At 37.9% G+C, this 21,240-nt stretch overlaps 1 protein-coding gene across 2 annotated transcripts in view; it reads left to right on the forward strand.

The window, feature by feature from the left end:
• Positions 1 to 21,240, forward strand: part of GRM3 (glutamate metabotropic receptor 3) — a 192,963-nt gene that overhangs the window by 103,972 nt on the left and 67,751 nt on the right. For both annotated transcript variants that reach the window (XM_059712178.1, XM_059712179.1), the window contains exon 2: positions 5,068 to 5,679. In XM_059712178.1, coding sequence (XP_059568161.1) covers positions 5,212 to 5,679 — 468 coding nt within the window. In that variant the 5' untranslated portion in view covers positions 5,068 to 5,211. The remainder of the gene's footprint in view (positions 1 to 5,067; positions 5,680 to 21,240) is intronic.

A 21,240-nucleotide genomic window follows, 5' to 3' on the forward strand; every position in this document is an offset into this window, starting at 1 on the left:
GATTGGGGTTTGAAACAGTCAGTTACTCATAATAATTTATTAAGGGCTTCTGGGGAAAAAAATTACCTTTGTTCCCTAGCAAGAGCAAAGGTATTAGAATTGTGCAATGATACATCCTGCTATTTTTAATGCCAGCATAGCTACAGCCTCTGATCACCCACCTGAAAATGGCAGTCTAAGAACAAGGGACATGTCTTTTGTTGCCTATAATTCTGGCAGCTGAAGAATGAATAATTAAATTGATAGTCAAATTGAATATGTTAGCTCTAACCCTAACTTTTCTTCAGATCAGTTGGGTGTGTAGGCTTTGAGCACAGGCTCAGAAGCCCTTCCACAACTTAAGGGTTTATTTGTAGGGAAGAGTGAGCCCAGTTTCTGGCATTATATCTCCCCTGGATGAACTGCTTATTCATTGAGTCAAACTGGATTTTACTTCCGACAATAAGTCCCTGTGCAAAATCAAGAGACTAAGGAAAATACACATTAGCATATGTAGAGTATAGATATGCTTCCTGACCACATATTCCAGGGGTTATATTCACAGCAAACCTCTGAGATTGTACAAGGCGTGGATTAATAAAACATTGGGGAGCAGGTAGCCTGCGGAGAGGGCTATACATGCTTGTTTGTAGTTGACACATCACTCATCATCCCAGAATGAAGAACTTTGACTGCAGAGCTGCAATCCCCTCGCTGCATATGAATGTGGGTGCAGTAGGGAGCCTGTTTACCTAAGGAATGTGCTGCTGGCTGATTTATAATACAAGAAACCTGAAAAGAAGTAATTGGTGCCCTTTCCCACAATCCGATGAGCTGTGACACCGAGATAAACAGTGGCATTGAGTTAAGCATGTTTGTCTATTTTTCAATGTTAAATTTTAATTTTCCCATCTTTTAGCTTCTTAGGGCTTCATTTTAAACAAGGCTAAGAGTTTTAAAATTATGCTTAGCCCTACAGTCTTAATCATTATAGATTCTGCTTTAAGGAAAAGGAAAGTAAGAAAATATTAAGACAATGTAGTTAAACATTACTCGAATTGATTTTTAATTTGTAATTCTCTAAGACTACATTAAATGTTACTTAAAGATGCTCTGTCAGAGAACTAAAGGAAAAATATTTTACATATTTTTGTCAGTTAACTTGTTTTTAAGATCTGTGTATCTAATTTCTAAATATATATAACATATGTAATTTGTAATGGCTTGTTTTTTGAGTCCAGCACTTCATTACAATTCCCATGTTAAAGGAAATCTACAATATACGTATTTTTTGAGATTTTCACAAATGATAGAGATAGTTGGTAGAAAAAGAGAGGAGTAATTTTCCATCACTGTCTACATAAAAATATCTAAGCATTTGAAATGTTGACAGCAGAGATCATATTCATTTGTTTACAATTGGGTACCAGCTCATGGCCTAGCACACGCATAGTAGGTATTCAATAAATATTTGATGAATGAATGCATGTCTGAAGCTCTTAATTAGGATAATGTGCATGTGTCTAAATTTGTATTCTCCTGACCCAAAAGAAGTAAATGTAGGTCAACTTGGGGATGCATCTCTCTTGGCTTATTAGGCACCCATCAGAGCTTCAACTTCCTAATACAAAGGCAGAATTTTCTCCTAGAGATATTCAAAGTAATTCCTATAGTTCTACCTACTGGCAGTCTTATCATCAAATAACATAATAGGGTAAGAGCACTTGGATGATTAGGTAGGTAATGAAATAAAACAATCCACTATCAGAATTCCCATTATCTATGCCACAAATAAAATAACAGAGTCATTTGCAAACATAATTGGTGTGTCTTCAAGAAACATTTGTGGAATATCTTTCTGATTGAAGACACTATGCCAGGCCCTGAATACACAGAGATGAATAAAACAGAGCCTCTACTTGTGAAGCAGGCAGACTGATAGATACTATTACTTCAAGTATAATTTGAGGTTTCATTTGAAGTCATCTTTGACTAAGTGCATTTTCCCAAGAGAGAATTAAGCTTTCCATAAACTATGAAGTTATCTTTACCCTTCGAGAAGTCAAACTTCATAGTCAAGAGATACCTGCATTTTTTCATAATGGTAAGACTGTGCTGATGACCTTCTTTTAATTAACGATTCTCTTTTATTAGGCACATAAAACAATTATTGTGTGGAGCAATTTCTGCTTCTTTATTATTAGTGATAATGATTGCAGTGTCTTTTGCCTTCCATGGCAATTTTGCTTCAAAGGGAATTGCACATAAAGATCAAAGAGAGACCAGAAATTGATATGAAAATTTTTAAAAATTCTCCTACAGTATCAACTTTTTAAAACATTATTGTTTTTAGCCTTTCTGGTGCCCTGTGGCAGATCTCCCAGAGAGGCCCTGGGGTAACACTGAGCATTCCAATGACTGCTGCCGTCATTGCTGAGGTTCACACCTAAATAAATAAACAAAATAAACCCCAGAGGGCTTGTGCGTCTCAAGCAAACAGCCCATCACTTGCTCCATGCAAAAGAAACAGAGCATGTGGGAAGCTGGGTTTTAAAGGGCACTGCTAACAAGAGAAGGGAGAAATGTCAAAACTGTTGAACACTGAACTCATTCCTGTTTTGTTTTTTTCATGTTGAGTTTTGTTTTTTTTCTTCAGATCTTAAAAATCCTAAATGCTGTGCTATTTCCTTTATTTCCAATGAGCAGAAAAGGAAACAAATATGAGTTATAATAGTAACAGCAATAGCAAATATTTCTTGAACTAACTACAGCAGGAATAGAAAACAGGAAGTAAACAATTCCACAGTGGAAGGAAGATAGAAAAGAATTCTTGTCCTTTCCTGGTAGTGACTATCGAGTCTTAAATAAATGGGTGTTTACAGATAAATGGGTATAGAAGGGCATTTTCAGCCAAGGGAATAACATGAGCAACATCCTGGTGTCCACTAATGTGAACAGAGTTCAATATGGCTGAAGCATAGGTTTGAAGGCTGAAGGGGGGAAAATTGATGAGCATAGTGAACAGTAAGACCTGAGAGCTGGCCAGGGACAAGATCAAGGAGAATGAAGAAGTCAATTCTCCAACCTAGAGAAAAGTATATATAGATTGAGAGGAGCTGGGCCACTCTCAGCTGTGGTTAAGATCATGCATCAGACAGAGCATTTTCATCAAGGGGACACTACTCAGATTGTTAACATTTGCTAACTTACCTGAGAACACACAGGTGGTATGGCTTTCAGGCATCCTGATTGAGTAGAGAAGCAGCCAGGAGATCCCCCTCCTTCATAACACCCCACCAATCCACAATTATCCACAAAAGCAGAAGAACATACAGGCACACTATACCACCACACACACAGGGGCAAACAACTGTACCCTGTCGGAAGTCCCAGTCACCTCTCTCACTTAACTCTGAAAGTTATACAAGCTCATCTCACCTAGCAGGAAGAGGGTGGGCAAGCAGAGTGAGTGTGCTGCCCAGACTTTGCTCTAGTGCTAGGAAGCTGAGTGACAAGCAGTACAACAGTAGGTCCATTGGTTTGTGTGCATGCAGTGGGACTGCTCCACACCAGGTTTTGAAAAGATCCCTGGGAGGGCCTTAGCCTATTGTCCCAAACATGACCCTCACAGCAGGACATCGCCATATTTTCTAGTCCATGTTGTATGAAGAAGCTCAATTTATGGAACTCTCTTAAGCTACAATCTACTGTGCAAATCCCAGCACTAGTGCTCACTGCACTCCTCTGGACATGAGGGCCTTTCAGGAGTCGCCTAACACTGGCTGGAGGAGGCAGCCAAGCATCAACAATTGCACTTTCCCCAGCATCTATACTGTACAGGTTATAAAATAATAAGTTTTAAACTTGTGTAATTGAGGAAGGGTTTTTTTTCTTCATAATTCACAAAAAAAGTGCTTTGGAGGTTGGCAGCAGCTCTCTAGGAATCTACTGCTATGGTCTTGTTAGAGATAATAAGAGCCTGGCACAATGAAGAGAGAAAAGAAGGCTTTGAGAAGTGTTAACACAGGTAGATGCTTCAGAACTTAGTGGCTAATTGAAAGAAGTGGAAAGGGCTCTAGTGTAAAGGTTTCTGGTTTGAGAGCCTGGTTACAGAGAAAATCCATTCACAGAGCTAAGGGAGAGTTTATAACACGTAGACCTGGAGGTGACAGAGGGGTGTATCGGTACAGCTGTTTAGCAGGCAATTAACCTAGGAGTCATCTAAGTGGAGGTTGAAACTATGAACACTGGTGGAGCTAGAGCTCAGGAAAGGGTGCGGTGAAAATGGGGGTGTTCAACAATGGAATTTGAGATGCAGTCAGAAATGAAACATGAGATCAGAAACCTAGAAATTTTCAACAGATAGAAAATAGTCAAGCTTCAATTAAAGCCAAGTAAAATGAGGATTAAAGAGAGAATATGGAATTTAGAAACTAGTAGATCAGTAGTAGCTTTTTTCAAAGCCATTTGTTAAAGCAGTGAAGAAAGAATCTTAAATGCAGTGGGCAGAGAGCATTGGGATAAGAGGGGATGGGGACAATTGTGCAAATAATTATTTTGAATAAGTCACCTATGAAGGGAGGAGAGGGATGTGATGATAGGAATTCAGAAATGGCGATAGAGTTACAATTATGTTTTGTTTTGCTTCCCAATGGAAAGGGAGGAATGAATAAAAGGGGTTGGTCACAAATGTAGCTGAAAGAGGGGGAATAAAGACTCAGACCAAGTTGTAACCCTACGAATAGCTAAGTAAATGACTCAGTAGAGAGAGTACTGAACTTGGCATTAGAAAAACCAGAATCTGAACACTATCTCCATTCTAAGTACACTTTGTCAGATTATCTCTTTAGTCCTCAGTGTTCATTTCTGGAGCTGGGATACTTAGATCTACATCACAGTGGGTTGGAAGGACTGGGTGGGGATACTGTGGGAGAGTGCCTGGTGCAGTGGTGTGGTGTGTGGTTAATGAATGGTACTTTGAGTCATTATCTCATCAAAGACCTGAATGAGAACCATCAATGTAATCACTGTTGCTTTTTTTTTTTTTTTTTTTTACCATTTTTGTTCATACAATTTTTATCTCTCTAGGAATTTGGTGACAGGCTCTGCTAGTCTGTTCTTCCCTTATATGAAGGAAAGGCCAAAGATCCAGTTTGGAAATGAGAGAGAAAGTCTAGCGGGCAACATTGGCTCCATCCACTGATATCTCCTACAGGTGCAGAAAGAGGATTCATGAAGATGTTGACAAGACTCCAAGTTCTTACCTTAGCTTTGTTTTCAAAGGGATTCTTACTCTCTTTAGGGGACCATAACTTTATAAGGAGGGAGATTAAAATAGAAGGTGACCTCGTTTTGGGGGGCCTATTTCCTATTAATGAAAAAGGCACTGGAACCGAAGAATGTGGGCGAATCAATGAAGACCGAGGGATTCAACGCCTGGAAGCCATGTTGTTCGCTATTGATGAAATCAACAAAGACGATTACTTGCTACCAGGGGTGAAGTTGGGTGTTCACATTTTGGATACATGCTCAAGGGATACCTATGCATTAGAGCAATCACTGGAATTTGTCAGGGCATCTTTGACTAAAGTGGATGAAGCTGAACATATGTGTCCTGACGGATCCCCTGCCATTCAAGAAAATAGCCCGCTGCTCATTGCAGGGGTCATTGGTGGCTCTTACAGCAGTGTTTCCATACAGGTAAGACTGGCCAGGGCTACTGCTAAAACGTTGTGTCTCTTTATTTTATGTCTTGTCAAAAAAAGACGATCTTCATAACTTGATCAATGGGTGATATTAACAGTGTCATTGTTCATATCTATGGGTATTTGATAACATAGGTGTGCAGACAGAACAGTCATCTAGCAATGATAATTGTTTAGAAATATATCAGGTAGCTACCGCAGCATAACAACCTACCCCAAAATTCAGTGACTTAAAACAATAATTCATTATTATAGTTTCTAAATCTAAAGATCAACAGAAGTAAGCTGATCAAGGCTGAGTTCAGCCAGCAGTGACCCTGCCCCAGGTTTTCCCTTGTTCTCTGCCTGGAATCAATGAGGTAGCCCAGGCATAACCTTGTCAGAGTGATGACAGAGGTGCAAGTGAACACAAACTTAACAGCCCAGGCCCTTCTAAGCTTCTTTTTGCATCACATCTGCTAACATCCCACTATCAAAGCAACTCACAGACCTCAGCACAGAGTCAAGGAGTGGGGAAATATGTCCTGCCCACAGGACAAGTTACATCAAAAAGGATGTGGGTTTATAAGGAGTAATGAACTGAAGCCATTGATACAATAAACCACAAGAAGATTCAATATCACTGAACTCTGTTTTTTTCACACTAATTTTTACTAAAGCACCATTTTGTTCAGAGATCATTTATAAACAATTTCTCATGATATAAGCCTGATAATCTATGCAGATAAGTCAGATGACTACCCCCCCCCAAAAAAAGGAACAATTCAGCTCCCAACTTAGATAAAAAGCTAGTAAGAGGCTCTCATAATTTCATTAGAGAAAGAAGGAACGTATTATTCAAACTTTTGCAATGCTCACCTATTCAACTTTCTCATGTTCCCAACCCCCAGAAAGATTGGTTTCATAAAACTACCACTGGTAGGTAGCACAAGAACTAGGACTCTGATAGATTCTTTGTACTTTGGGGCTCTTTCAACTGTCCCATATGATTTTGATATGTTACTTGAAGTTCAATTTTTTTCTGGTGAGAGCATTAATGTCACAGTAATAAAAAGTCATAATTCTAGGAATTATATACTTTACTTTCTACCAAATTACTATAATCACAGCTCCAAGTACTAGAGAAAGCCATATTATACTCATGCTGTCTTCATATGTCATGAACCACTTAAATTGGCTTTATTTGCATAGGAATAACCTAATTTCTATATCCCAGATTCATGGCATTTAAAATTCTATGTACAATTCCATGCTGTTCAAAATGAGCTATTTGAAATTTCTTTCCTTCTTCAGAGCACATCCTCATATTATGAGTAATTAAGATAATTAATTTTTCAAAAACATCCTTTGACTTCATTAGAAAGATGAAAATATTGCACATTTCAAAGCATATCATGGTAATTTTGCACTCTTTCTATACTTGGATCAAGAGAGATGGAATTTGCTATTTGAGAAGAGAGAATTAAAAAATATACATCTGTCATACTTCAATAACAATTTCACCAGATCCTTGCCAATCATTTTACAAATATTTATACTATGCTTAATATTACCAATAGTAAGGGATTATGTATATGCCTTTCTAACCTTAATTTCTCCCAGTGAAGTAAATAGCACTCTATAGCAGAATTGTAAATATCTGTTTATCCAAAGTATTTAACAAACTATGGCAGGCAAATAGATATTTATAATCTGATTTTACCCTTTTAATATTTATATACTCCTCAAAAGAGTTTAGATTGTTTTAGAAAAAAATGGGCTATTAAAATCCTGTACTGTTCATAAGGGAAAGAAGCTGCTTCTTAACCACCAAAGGATCTGGCTTATTGTTTCATTTATCTGGTTCATATCACCGTAAAGTCACAAGTGCTAATTTGGTTTTTGTCTCCACAATATAAATAAGGAAACCAAAACTATTATACTCTACTGAAAATGATATAGATTTTGGCATCAGAAAAACTTGAATTTGAATTCCAACACTGACATGTACTAGCTTACTGATAAAATAGGGAAATAGCTTCTATCTTAAAAAGTTGTTGGTAGCTCAGTGGTTGAGCATTAACCTATGAACCAGGAGGTCACAGTTTATTTCCCTTTTAGGGTACATGCCCAGGTTGCAGGCTCAATCCTCCATTGTGAAGTGTGCAGGTGGCAGTCTATCAATGATTCTCTCTCATCATTGATGTTTCTATCTCTCTCTCCCCCTTCCTTTCCTTTCTCTGAAATGAATTCTATACATATAAAGTTGTTGAGAGAATAAATTGAGAGAAATTGCGGGGAATGCCTCACCAAAATCCAAAAGATTCAATAAATGTTCCTAAAATTATAGGAAAAGTCAGTGGAAGAGCCACAACTAAAACCAGCTCCGTGGTCTGCCCTCCCAGTGGCCCAGCAGTCCCATGAAGTCATTGAGGGTCTCCCATGTACTTCAATCAGCATGAAGCTCACTGTTGCAAGGGTTAAGGAAACCGCTAATGTAGAGTACACAGCCTTCATATCAAGTAACTTAAAATCTGGCTATGGGTAAAATACTACTATAAAATAACAGTGACTACAATTCAGAATATGTTCATGTGGCTCACAAGGTAAGATGACGCTTAGAAAGGCTTCGAGGATGACTGATAGAATGAAAGTTGCATTGGAGAAAGGCTACTTGGGTCACAGTGTGAATGAGGTGCTGGATGTGAGAAGAATGATCAGAACATTGTGGCAGATATGCTTGTGCTGTGAACAGTGACCCCGACAGGAGCAAGAAGGTGTGCTGAAGAAGGAGGGTAGGAGAGAGCTTCACTCCCTCCTCCATGGCCCCCAGGTGTCCTGACTACTCAATTTTGATTAGGCCATACACTGGTCCCAGCCAAGGTAAGCTGGGAGGTGAAGCAAATTGTCTAGTGACCTTCAGGCTGTCTTCCAAGGAACCCTTTCCCACAAAGCCTTGCTTTCAGATAGGCACCATGAATGAAAGAGGTCTTAGAGGACTCTTTTACAGTTAATAATTCAAGTGTGTTATCCTTTTGAAACCTATCTTCCTTTTCATAAGAATCCTAGAAAAATAGCCAATGGCAATCCAAAACAATACATTTCTAACAGTAAATTTAAGACATTCTTGCACACTAATGAGGGAAACATTTTAGCAGAGAGGATTTTTCGGGGTACCTCTCACACTCACCTCCTTCTGCTCCTGGCCCAGTTCTGATTATACACCTCTATGTCTGGGAGCTGCAATGACAGCATGTAGCTCATAGCCTCAAAGATCCATGCACATCAATCACAACTGCCATCCTTTTTAAACTACTTTTTATTTCCTGAATTTTTACTGGAAAGTGTCGTTGCTTGAACTGAGCAGAGGAGAAAAAGAGGGAAAATTATAGAAGAAATGTACTATACAAATCCACCACACAATTTTAAAAATTGCTATTATCTAATTGTAGCATCCAGTCCCAAACCAGGTCACAGAATTTTCAGTCACAACATTGCCCACTGAGAGATAGAAAATGATCATACTTGTGCATCTTTCCTTTTGTGGTTGGGCTAGTTAGATGTTATAATCTCCCCACTTGGGCCAGATTTCTTCAGGAGGTGCTTTCTTTCCACCTTCTTTTTATATTATCTTCCCACTAAAGGAGAAGAATTCTCCTGGAAGTCGGTAGAGGAGATATGCCCCACTGTGTGCGTTCATACAATAGACATTATTTGCAGATAACAAAAACTACATGAAAGGAGAAATTCTTAGTGATTTGCTGGGTTAAGCTGTATCACCACTGATGAAGACCTGGATAATTATTTTCCCAATCTTCTTAGTCAGTAAGACAAACCACTCTGTGGTGGTCCCTTTTATAAAGCAACAGTATTGATTTTTTAATTTGATAATCAATGAAAGCTAGCATCAAAATCCTTCTTTGTTAGCAAATATACACGGGGTTTATCCACCCCCTCTAGTGAACGAATTTCTTTTCAAAGCATATTTAAGACTGTTCTCTTCTCTATAAGCCTGCAAGCCACCCCTTTCAGGGAAAATGCTTTTGATTCAAGAAGAGTCTCAGGCCGGTTGCCTTTAGCTGGGCATTGTCCACATGGTACTTATTTTGCAGCAGTGTTTAAATTTGTGCTTTTAAAAAATAGACTAGTTAGAGCTCCTAAGTTGTCCAGTCTAAAATGTCCTCTGAAATGCTCCAAAAATGTCCCTCATTCTTTTCAGAGGATGTATCATTTTGTCAGTCTTTCTTGTGTAGCTGGAGCAAATTCTAGCTGGAACATGACAGGTATAAATTGACCTAGCTATTATTGTGCCCCTTAGTGTTAAAGTGACTTCAGCAACAAATGGGAATTTGGGTCAGATGGCCTCTCAAAGCTAAGCTCATAGTAAGAGCAGGAGAGATCCCTAAAACGATCTTACTACCTCTTCCCATCCGTGGTATAAGCAGACCCTTATACAGAATTTTTGGTGGTATTTACATCCCAGGAGCTCTCTAACCCTGGGAGAAGAGTTATAACATTGTTTATTATGACATAGATTTGTACATGCCATGCATTGCTCACATTATGTCTCTGAGAAAAATAAATCTTTAAACTAAATCCCTTGCAGTAAGCATCACAGATTTTTTTACACGGGGCAAGGAGAACAATACATCAAGACCCCTTGTATTATTCCTCCTCCACCTAATTCCATAGTATGAAAGTGGACCACCACTGGTCAATTTATATTAAGCATCACCCTCCCTCAATTATTCATTCCTCCTTTCAATTCAAATGCTTTGGGGGAGAGTCATGCATGAATTACTGGTCTTATTATTGGCAAATCAGAAACACAGTTGCAGGACTTGAAAGTACAAAGCCTTCAATATAGTTAGCTGTGTCCAAGTACCAGATAGACTTATGAATGGAAAAATGTATATTTCTGTGAATAAATAAATTAGATCTAGGGAAGAGCTTCTCAACCTTGACACTAGCGGGATAGATAATTCTTTGTTGTGTGGAGCTGCCCTGTGCATTGTGGGATGATTAGCAGCATCACTGATGTCTACCTACTAGACTAGATCTCATCAGCACCTCAAATTGTGACATCCAAAAATATTTCCATACATTGCCAAATTACCTCCTTTTCCACCGGCAAACTGGTTGAGAGCAAAGCACAGTTAGGATCAACATAAGGAAGAGTTCTTAGAAATGAAATAGAATAATCTGGAAGGAAGGGGGTAGGAAGTAATTCCTCGGTCACTGTAGTTATTCAAACAAAAGCTGTCCTATTACTGAGGAAATTGAAGCAACATATCAGTGTCTGAACTACAGATGTTCCTTGACTTATGATGGAGTTACATCTTGATAAACTATCATAAACTGAAAATATTGTCATTCGAAAATGCATTTAATACACCTAACCTACCAAACACCATAGCTTCATGGAGCCTACCTTAAACATGCTCAGAGCACTTACAGTAGCCTATAGTTGGGCAAAATCATCTCGGTGCCGCTGTCTAACATCATGAGAAAGTATCATACTGTGTATGGCTAGCCATGGAAAAGCTCAACATTTAAGGAACAGATTGTACTGAATGGGTATGGTTGTAAGTCAAACCATTGTAAGTTGGGGATCATCTGTACATGATATTTAAGGTCACATGTTAATTTTTAAAAAAATATATACTTTCATTTCAGAGAGGGAGAGGGAGAGATATAAACATCAATGATAAGAAGGAATCATTGATTGACTGCCTCCTACACACCCCACACTGGGGATCAAGCCCACAACTTGGGCATGTACCCTGACAGGGAATCAAACCATGACCTCCTGGTTCATAGGTCTACCTACACTCAAGCGTTGAGTCACACTGGCCGGGCAGAGCACTTGTTAATTTTAAAATTATATGTTGCTCAACCAAAATACTCTACTATTAGGATATGAGTGATTTCAAAGGAAGTACCTAAACCATGAAGCAAATAAATAATAGGCTCTTTTCCATCAGAATAACTTTGAAGAAGGCTATTCAACTGTTGTTTCACTTGATAAGGTAGCATTTTTGTGAACTGGGTGAATCCAGCATCTCAATTATTTACATATTACAACTGGACACTCAAAAAATCATTTTTCATCAGAAAATACGCATTTATTAAACATATATATTTTTAGGTACAGCAGAACACTATTGTGCACAGTCTGGGTAACAGGAGGAAAAGAGAATGTAAAATACAATTTTTAAATAGTAGACATCTTATGAGCCCCTGAGACATGTATAAGCAAATTGGAAACTATATCAAATCCATACATAAAACAGGTGAAAGTATAGAACCTGTGTATCAATTGGCAACATACGTACCAGGAGACCACAGAGAATAACAGAATGAGCAGAAGGGAATGGAGTTGAACAGGAAAAAGACAGATCTGTACAAATAGAAAACCTGCCTTTGAAGTCTTCCTGGAAAGTTGCTTTCTCATGGTCTACTGGATAGCATCTACATATTTTTTCATAAAAGAAAGAACACAATGTTTCTTCCAACTGGAATGCAATGTTCTTTAGCTGTTCGTAGGCCTTGCCAAATCTCTTTCTCCTTTAGTTCACAGCTCAAACCCTATCCCTTTTGAGAAATCTTTCCCAAGCTCCCACTACATAAACAAACACTTCGACTACTATCTTATTAAATAAAATTATTCATTTGCATATCTATTTTCCCACTAAACTGTAAGCTACTTAAGTAGCTTAGAAACCACATATTTTTGTCTTTGTATTGAGGGCACCTAAAATAATGCTCTTCCACATGGAAAGTAAAGACTTTTTGAATGAAATGAATTAATAGAATGATAACCTAAAATATTTCCAGAGGCTGAAAATCCCAAAATGAATCTTGGATTGGGCAATCACAACCATGATCTGCTCATTCTACGTTGGTCTGGATAATTCACAAATGAAAATCAGCATTTTCTACAATGGCAAACTCAGTTTGATTCCAAAGATAGATGACGTAGCAAAGTGGACATGTGGGATAAAAGCCCCCTGATCTTTCTTGCCTCTACTGTCCACACGTGTGCCACAAAAGACGCCTCGATTTGAGAGCATCTCTAAGGCTTCTACTCCATTTACCCTTAGACTAACTATCCAGAGAAGACCACCCAAAGCTCAATACAACTGGGCACCCAGGACGATTTCAGATAAGGCTAGAGCTCCATCCGTCTGTCCTCTAATCTAGCTCAGTACCATCTCTCCATATAAGGAATACAGAGAATGCTGGCCATGTCCGATCCTCTGCTTGCAGGAAACCAGGAGAAGGAAGCCTCATCCTGTCCTTAAGAAAACCAGAGTGACAGCATTAGAAATCCGTTTACTAGTCTATCTTTAGCATTTCTATCATTAGAAATGTAAAAATGATAGTTGCATTTAGTGAGTTTAATATCACAAATATAGCAATCAAAGCACAGATATGTTACAACTACACATTTATTAGTGTGACTTTCTTGAAAAATTTCAGCTCAGTGATCTTACTAGGATTGATTTAACCCTCCATAGCCTCTCTTCTCATGTCTAAGATGGAAATATTAGTAGTACCTCTCTTCCTGGGTTATTGTGGGAATTAAGTGAGAAAATACATGAAAAGCAGTAAAAATCATGTTTTATGATAATGAGCATTGAACATTTTAGATTTTATTAAATATTATCTGTTAGCTTTTTTAAAAACGTGTTTATCTTTATTGTTGATAGTATTATAGATGTTCTCCCCCCAGTTTCCCCCATTGCCTGCCTCCACCTGGTTCCTGCCCCCAAGCTTCACCACCCTATAGTCCAGTGATGGCAAACCTTTTGAGCTCGGCGTGTCAGCATTTTGAAAAGCCCTAACTTAACTCTGGTGCTGTGTCACATATAGAAATTTTTTGATATTTGCAACCATAGTAAAACAAAGATTTATATTTTGATATTTATTTTATATATTTAAATGCCATTTAACAAAGAAAAATCAACCAAAAAAATGAGTTCGCGTGTCACCTCTGACACGTGTGTCATAGGTTCGCCATCACTGCTATAGTCTGTGACCATGAACTATGCATATAAATTCTTTGGTTAATCTCTTTGATTCCACCCCCTTCCCAGTTCCAAGAGGAATTGAGGCTCATAAAGGTTAAGTACCAAGTTCAACTTTCTACCACTTTATAAGTAATTGAAGCAACATTAAAATCCAGATAGCTTGCCTCCCACACTGCTATCCTAATCACCCCTTCACATAATCTAAGCTTCAGAAAACTCTGACTCCAAAGTTATCTCAGACAGAATCTTTTTGTTTATTTCCTTCCCAGACTTTTCATTCTCAGGCTTTCTCCCAAAGCTGATCATTTTGAAACCTCCCTCAATGGCACCTGCTTGCCCTCCTCCAAAAAAGGGCAATGCTTCTCAGGGACTTCATCACAGGGAAAGAGACAATAGCAACAGCAATTTGAAAATGCTTTCAATGACATTGTTTCATTGTAGAAATTTTTAATCAGGGGTAATTATCTAAGGTGCACTCACTACTCTTTCCTTTCCTTTGTCAATTTATTGCTTAATTCCCCTCCTGTCATGTGTTTATTTGGAAATTAATCTTGTGAAAAACAATAGGTTACCATTAGGACCACGGTCCACAGTGCAATCAAATGGCCCAGCACTGAGAATCAGCTTCTCTTGTGGCCACATATCTATGATTGCAGGTCATGGTATTTACACATCCCTGAAATATCAACACGTATCTTAGACTATGACTATAGATTACTCAGCAAGCTCATTGAAATTGGACTCGTGACACTTTCAGTTAAACCTAAGATTTTGCTTTAACAACACCAAGTTCTCTTTCCAAATTACCATTAAATATGTGCCTTTTTAATGGTTCAATAGGACAAGGCTCAGTATTTCTATATGGAAAGAGCCGACACTTAGCAGTTGATAACGAAGTCCATCAATTTGATGTAATAGAAGAGCTTTTACTGCTCTATGAAAAATGCAGTTGAAAATTTACAGAACAGTTTTCTAATTAGTGGACTTTGAAAATTTAAGAATAGTGTTCCAGAAACACCTGCAGCTAAACTCAAGTAAACGTTGATCCTCCAGGTGGTACATCAGTGGGACTTTGAACACTAAATTGTGGTGGCGCTATTTTTGACATCACCACCTGGTAGATTATGAAAATCCCTCTGTTACTAGTGGCAAAGTCCTGATTCTTGCCATAGGGGAGAATACAATAACAGCAACACCTTCCAAAATTACATTCCAAATATAGACTAGATTTCCTTGCCAAGTGGTCAGAATGGCAAAGCATCTGAGACGTTTGCCATCACCTGATAGGGTTAAAAGTCTGGGGCATGCCTCCCAGGGACCAGTTGGTTTCTCCCAGGCCCAGGGCCTCCAATTTGGGTAACTGCCACTAGGCTCACAACATGGCCTCATAGAAAGCAAGTCAGGCAATTAAGTGCTCCTAATGGGGAAAACAGATGTGACTGAACACACACTCTATCATTTGTTTAGAATGCTTATGTAAAACAGTAAGTTTCATCAAAATAAAAGCTACATATATGCTTTTAAGTAATATTATTTACACGGAATTTAAAGAAATTCAACAGTAAGCATAGGTTGACTTTCAACTGATATCAATGGCTATTTAGCAGACTCTCAGCTTTTATTTCTATGTTAAAGAAAGTCTTTATGTTATCTTTTATGAGCTAATTCCAGAAATTTAAAAGCTCTTTAGCTTTCCTACAGTCTCCAACAACCAATATCATTTATGACCTACTTTTTTTTGAAGGATTCAAGCTAACCTGTAGTGACACAAACAGGACAAATTAAGTACTGGGCAATTACTATCAATCAAATAAATGGTTTTAAGTGGACGAAATTTTTCTTTAAACCTCTAATCTTGACCTTTCTATTATTAATGTATTCATTGCTTTTCAGATTACATGATCCCTGACCTTCAAGAACTCACAGCCTAAGTCAGAATGAGTATTTTGTCCATTTGATTACCCTTCCCTAACCCTTTCTTTTCAAGTTGGATGTCATCCACGGTAGTCTTTCTAAAACGTAACTTTGGTCATGTCATTTCCTTAATTTAAAAATTTTAATGTCAATTTACCTCTTAAAGCATAAAGTTCAAAATCTTTAGCATAGCATATAAAACACTTAGCAATCTAGCCACAGTCCCTCTATTCTTTCTTACTCTACCCATCCCTACAAGGCACTGGGTACTCAGGTAATACTGAACTTTCTGATACTACAAAAGCCAATGTGCTTTTCCCCACTTCTGTCTTTGTGTTCTTCCTTCTGCCTAAAAACATTCTTTTCCCTTTCTCTGCCTGGCAAACTTCCCCTTATTCTTCAAGATCAAGCCTAAATGTCACCTCTACATGGGAGCCTGTCATGACTCACCTGAGTGTAATTAGTTGCTCCTTCACTCATGTATTTGTATAAGTATGTATACATATATCTCAAAACTTAATCCTCATTATGTTTCTTTGTCTCCTACCAGACTATAACTTTCTGGAAGACAGTGGAGGTATATTACTCATCTTAGAACCGAAATTTTAGAATAGTGGCTTGTATAATTGGCATCAATCAAGGTTTGTTGAATGAATAAACATTATTCATCATCTCTATCACTTTATCACTTTCTGAGTATTTACTATGTGCCAGCCACTGGGCTAAGTACTTCACATGTGTTATCTTTAATCCTTACTTATAACCTCATAAGGCAGACTACTGGTATTCCCTTTTTCCAGATAAAGAAACTGAAGCTTCAGAAATTAAAATAACTTCCCTAAATTCACAAAGGTGGTGAGAGAAGGAACTGGGTTTTCAATGTTGGTCTGTTTGATTTCAATCCTGTGCATTGAGCCACTATATTCTTTGCCTTTGTATCTGACAACTCTGTTGAACTAATGAACAGTTAACAGGAAAACCAGGAATAACACAGTTCTATTTGCTAAATAAGATGGTTTATACCCCTCTGCCCTAATGATTACCACAGACTCTCAGAAATAAATAATCTTTTTTTAAAGAAATTAGCCTACAGCCCTCAGCTTCCCTCAGGCATACCCAATAGCTTTTGGCCTTTGGTTAATAGGCAACAAGAACTGGAATACTCTTTTTTCTTGATAAGGCTGTATTTGTCATATTATTGTGATGCAAGTGACTTCAAGGACCGCAGGAAAATGTGGATAGTTCAACCTGTGGCTCTGTTAAATCCTCAGAAGACACTATCAAAAATCAACATGCAGGGCACTGACTGAAGGACATGGTCCTGCGAGGTCTATTGGTATCAGGTCACCCTGGGAGTCATGCTTTTGCCATGTGTTGCTGGCAAAGACCAATGCACTCTGGAACCATTGTTAGGGACTAGAATCCAAACCAATTCAGATCCATGATTTCTCCTGAAAATTAATTCATGGGGTAAGAAAGGAGCAAAAAGCAGATGCAGACTGATATAGTGGGCAAAATGCCTTCTTGTTCCTCTTGAAAGTACCTGCTAAGTGGGTGGAGGAAAAAAGTTATTCCTTAGATAGTGCCTTGTTAGTAAGGGAGCAAGACAGACACTTATCAAATGTGGAGTGGCACTGTCACGATGAGAAACCTGACATGTCTCCTGAAAAAGTGTGGCTCGGGGAGTCCTATGTGGTCTGCATATCATTTAAGATCAGCAATGATCCATGAGAATGACAAAATAGATAACCTTGATCTTAATAAGGCTCTTAGTCACAAATAAAAGGCAAAACCACAGGTGTTGGCTGCAATGATTTCAGGAGATTTGAGGATAGAAATAGGGGTTACTTTAAGCCATGCTTGAAAGTTTCTGCCATGATTAAGGAGCCCTTTGTATGGAATACTCAGGCAAAATCATCACAACCAAGTCATGCTGTTGAATGGGAATGGCAATATGAATCTTTCACTGGAGTATTTGGGGGCCCATGGAATAAGAATCAGTGACTTTTGCAGATTTTACTGAATAAACTGGCATTTACTACATTCCATTGTACAATTTCCTAAATCCAGATTAATTTCTGGCCTTCAGACATTGGCTCCAGTCAATCCCTTTCATGCCAAAAAAAAAAAAAAAAAAAAAAAAAAAAGATGTGCTAATCTTTTAATCTTTTTTGAAATAACAAGAAGATTGGCGTACTTTATAGGCAGATAACTCATGTGATGTGAACAGCTTGAATTCTTCAGGCAGTTTCTCAACTTTATACTACCTCCCCATTTAAAATCCAAGCCAGTCTGGGATGTGGTATGGCTAATAGTGCAACTCGATCAATCTGAATAGGAGAGTCAGTGTGGGCTTTAAAGATCACAGCTTTGAGAACTTGTTTTATGTAATAACCTGGGTTATCAGGTAGCAGATGGTTCGAAGTGCAGCACTCAGCAGTTCCCTTCCAGGCTTATATATAAGCATTTAATTAAAAGAATGGAACAAAGCATTCAGCACCTCATATGTGATAAAAACCACTGAAGGGTTAGGCTTATTTTTAGAAACCAGCCCCCCAAAATATGTGAACAGCACAGAATGCTAAGGTAAACACATGGAAGTGATCATTGTGTCTCCTGATTCCCAGGACAGCAGAACAGCAATGGGGTTTTTTTGTTGTTGTTGTTTTTATTGTATATGTATAGTTTAGCTCTGTAGATAGCACATTTGGAAAGTAAGAACTTGATGCCTCTTTACCATCTGGAATTTTTGTAACTCAGCATAAAACCAGTGACTGTTTGTTATTCCCCTTAAAGTATTAGCCCAGCCTCAGAAGTCGAAGGCAAGGAAAGTTCTGAAACGAATCCTCAAGCGGGACAATCGCTATAGTGGGAAACATTTCTACTGGACTCTAAACTTTCGTACTCTTTTTTGTCTTCTGTTGAAAAAAAAGTTTGAAATTGTGTCACCAGAGAAGGAGCAAGGCTCATGTTTGAAATGGGAACATCATGAATATCCTAAATGGGAAGAGTGGCCACAGGACTGACTATGATGCTCAGAAATGACTCTGAAATTTCCAATCCCTAGTCCCTTTTCCATAACATCAAAGAATACTAGATTATCTGAGCTCTTTCCCATAGTTCAGACTCTTTTGGCCCCCTTCATCAGAGAATCATTGAAATGAAGCATGACACCTGAAATTCTAAAGAGTCCCATGACTTGCTAAAAAATGTCAGAAGTAAAATTCCCAAATAAACTGGTCTTTCACCCAAAATTCTCAACAATAAAGAAGGATGGTTCGGATGCCTACAGTAGCATCACTCCACAATCAGCTATTGATTATGGGAAAGATAATGTTTTAGACATTGCTAAGAAAGAGCTATAAGTGAGCAACTGATCTGAGCTCTGAGTGTTTGGCTGCTGATGTGTCTTGCACACAATTCATTTGTCTCCAGAAAAGCCTTACCTTACCAGCTGTTCTTATTAGTGCTCATTTGGTGAAGCCTGCCTTAGGTATAAGTTTACATGACTCCTTCTTTAGGTTTATGTGATTTGAGGATTAAGGTTTCATGAATGAATAAGGCTTTTAGTTTGTTTCCCTTAGAACAAAAAGGCAGTTTTCTAGCTTAAAGGGGATTGGCTCAATGGCCAGTTAGTATAATATTGACTTCCTTTTGTCTATACCTAGATAGTTACACAGAGATAATTTAGAGAAATTGATTTTAATGGTATGAAAACCTTTGTGCCAGATTCCTAAAGTTCTGAGTCAATTACTTGTCTTATATATCCTCTTATTTTGGTCAAAATTGACTATAAGTAATGAGGGATATAAGGGGGTCCCAAAAGTCACACAAGAAGTAACTTTGATAGAAAACACAGGTTTGTAATTAAAAGTTGTAAAGTTTTTATTGATTCATAAAGTATACTGTATAGGGTTATGTATGGAATAGCATATGGGGTAAATAGATTATCATGTCACGATAACTGTTATTGCCTAAGCAACCGCATTTTCGAAGAATGGTCTGATGATGCCTCCAGCCCAAAATCCGCACCAAACAGTGACACGTTGTGGATGCATTTGTTTCTCAACAATCACTCGTGGATTTTCTGAACCCCAAATGCGACAATTTTGTCGATTAACCAAGCCATCAAGATGAAAATGAGCCTCATCGAAATTCAGCCACATTTATGCAAAATGGTCCTGGAAAATTTCAACAAAAGAGTGCGTATGTGCCAGCAAAGCGTGGAGGCCATTTACCCGACATGCTATTCCATACATAACCCTATACTGTATACTTTATGAATCAAAAAAATTTACAATTTATAATTATAAACCTGGGTTTTCTATCAAAATTACTCTTGCGTGAATTTTGGGACACCCTTATATATTACACAGGAAATTGTTTATCAGTAGTGTTTGAGAGTAGCTTTATATTGCTTGCTGGTGGTCAGCTATTCCCACAGAAACCTACCCTTGTAATTAGAAAAAGTTACATGATAAGCAGGAAACTACGGATTCATGTACCAACTCATTCATTTAACAAACATTATGTAGCACCTCTATACTCTGCAAGACATTAAGGAAATATGGGGTTAAAAATACACATTTCCTATCATTAAAAGCTTTCATTCCAGTAGAGGAATCAGTGAATAATCTAGAAATCACCATATACTTTGATTAGAGTCATGCAGGAAATATATGAAGGAATGAAAGGGAGAATGGGCACACAATTCAGCCTGAGGTGAAGTGTCAAAAAGATTTCCCAGAAAAGGAGCCCTCGAATGGATTAGCTGAGCAGACAGGTGGTAAATGTCACTTAAGCAGGATCCACATGTGCAAAGGCATGTACATTTGAGAACATAGTAAACTGAAGAAACTAGATAGACTTGAGTTCATTTGGAAGGGAAAATGGTGGCAGATGGTCAATAATATGTAAGTAACATTCATGTATTGGACAATGATTGCATGTGAAGATCATCCTATTCCACCATACAACTACAGAAGTTGGAAAAAGACAAAACTATTAATTTTAGATCATAGTTTCTACTGGAAAATCTAAGAGTTACCTAGCCAAGAACAGCATCCTAGCATTTCTTCTTGAGAAAAAAAAAAGAGTTAATACATTTGTCATATGATAGGCTACAGTGAAAACATTGTAATATCTAGTCCTGGATAAATTCAAACCATCCAGAAAATGGAAATTCCAAGGTGTTTAAACATTAAATATAAAACTCTAGCACAGGCCACATGTGCAAAGGGCTTCTGCTAAGTCTGCCTGCAGTCTCTCAAGCCCCAGAAATAAAAGGTTCTGCCATAAGTTCATTGTGTTTTTCACATAAATCATAAAGCCAAATCTGATCATGATATGTATAGCCTGAAGCTTTCAACCTTTCAGTTGAAATTTCCCCTGAATTCTTAGACAACTCTTGTTATCTCTGTATATGGTCATTCAGTAAACAAATGTTTATGAAGCCACTATAAAGTATAAACTGACAATGAAAAAGTACATATTTAATAAGAAGGAACACTTGCTTATGGTTCTCAAATCAAGGAACTCATGTCTTTAGAAATAAAAGAGGAAAAAAGAATATTATAACTTGAAATATGTCACTACATTTTAGTGCGAGGAATCATGTATGGCAGAGGTTA

The sequence above is a fragment of the Myotis daubentonii genome, chromosome 10 (assembly GCF_963259705.1).
Source record: "Myotis daubentonii chromosome 10, mMyoDau2.1, whole genome shotgun sequence".
Classification (NCBI taxonomy): domain Eukaryota; kingdom Metazoa; phylum Chordata; class Mammalia; order Chiroptera; family Vespertilionidae; genus Myotis; species Myotis daubentonii.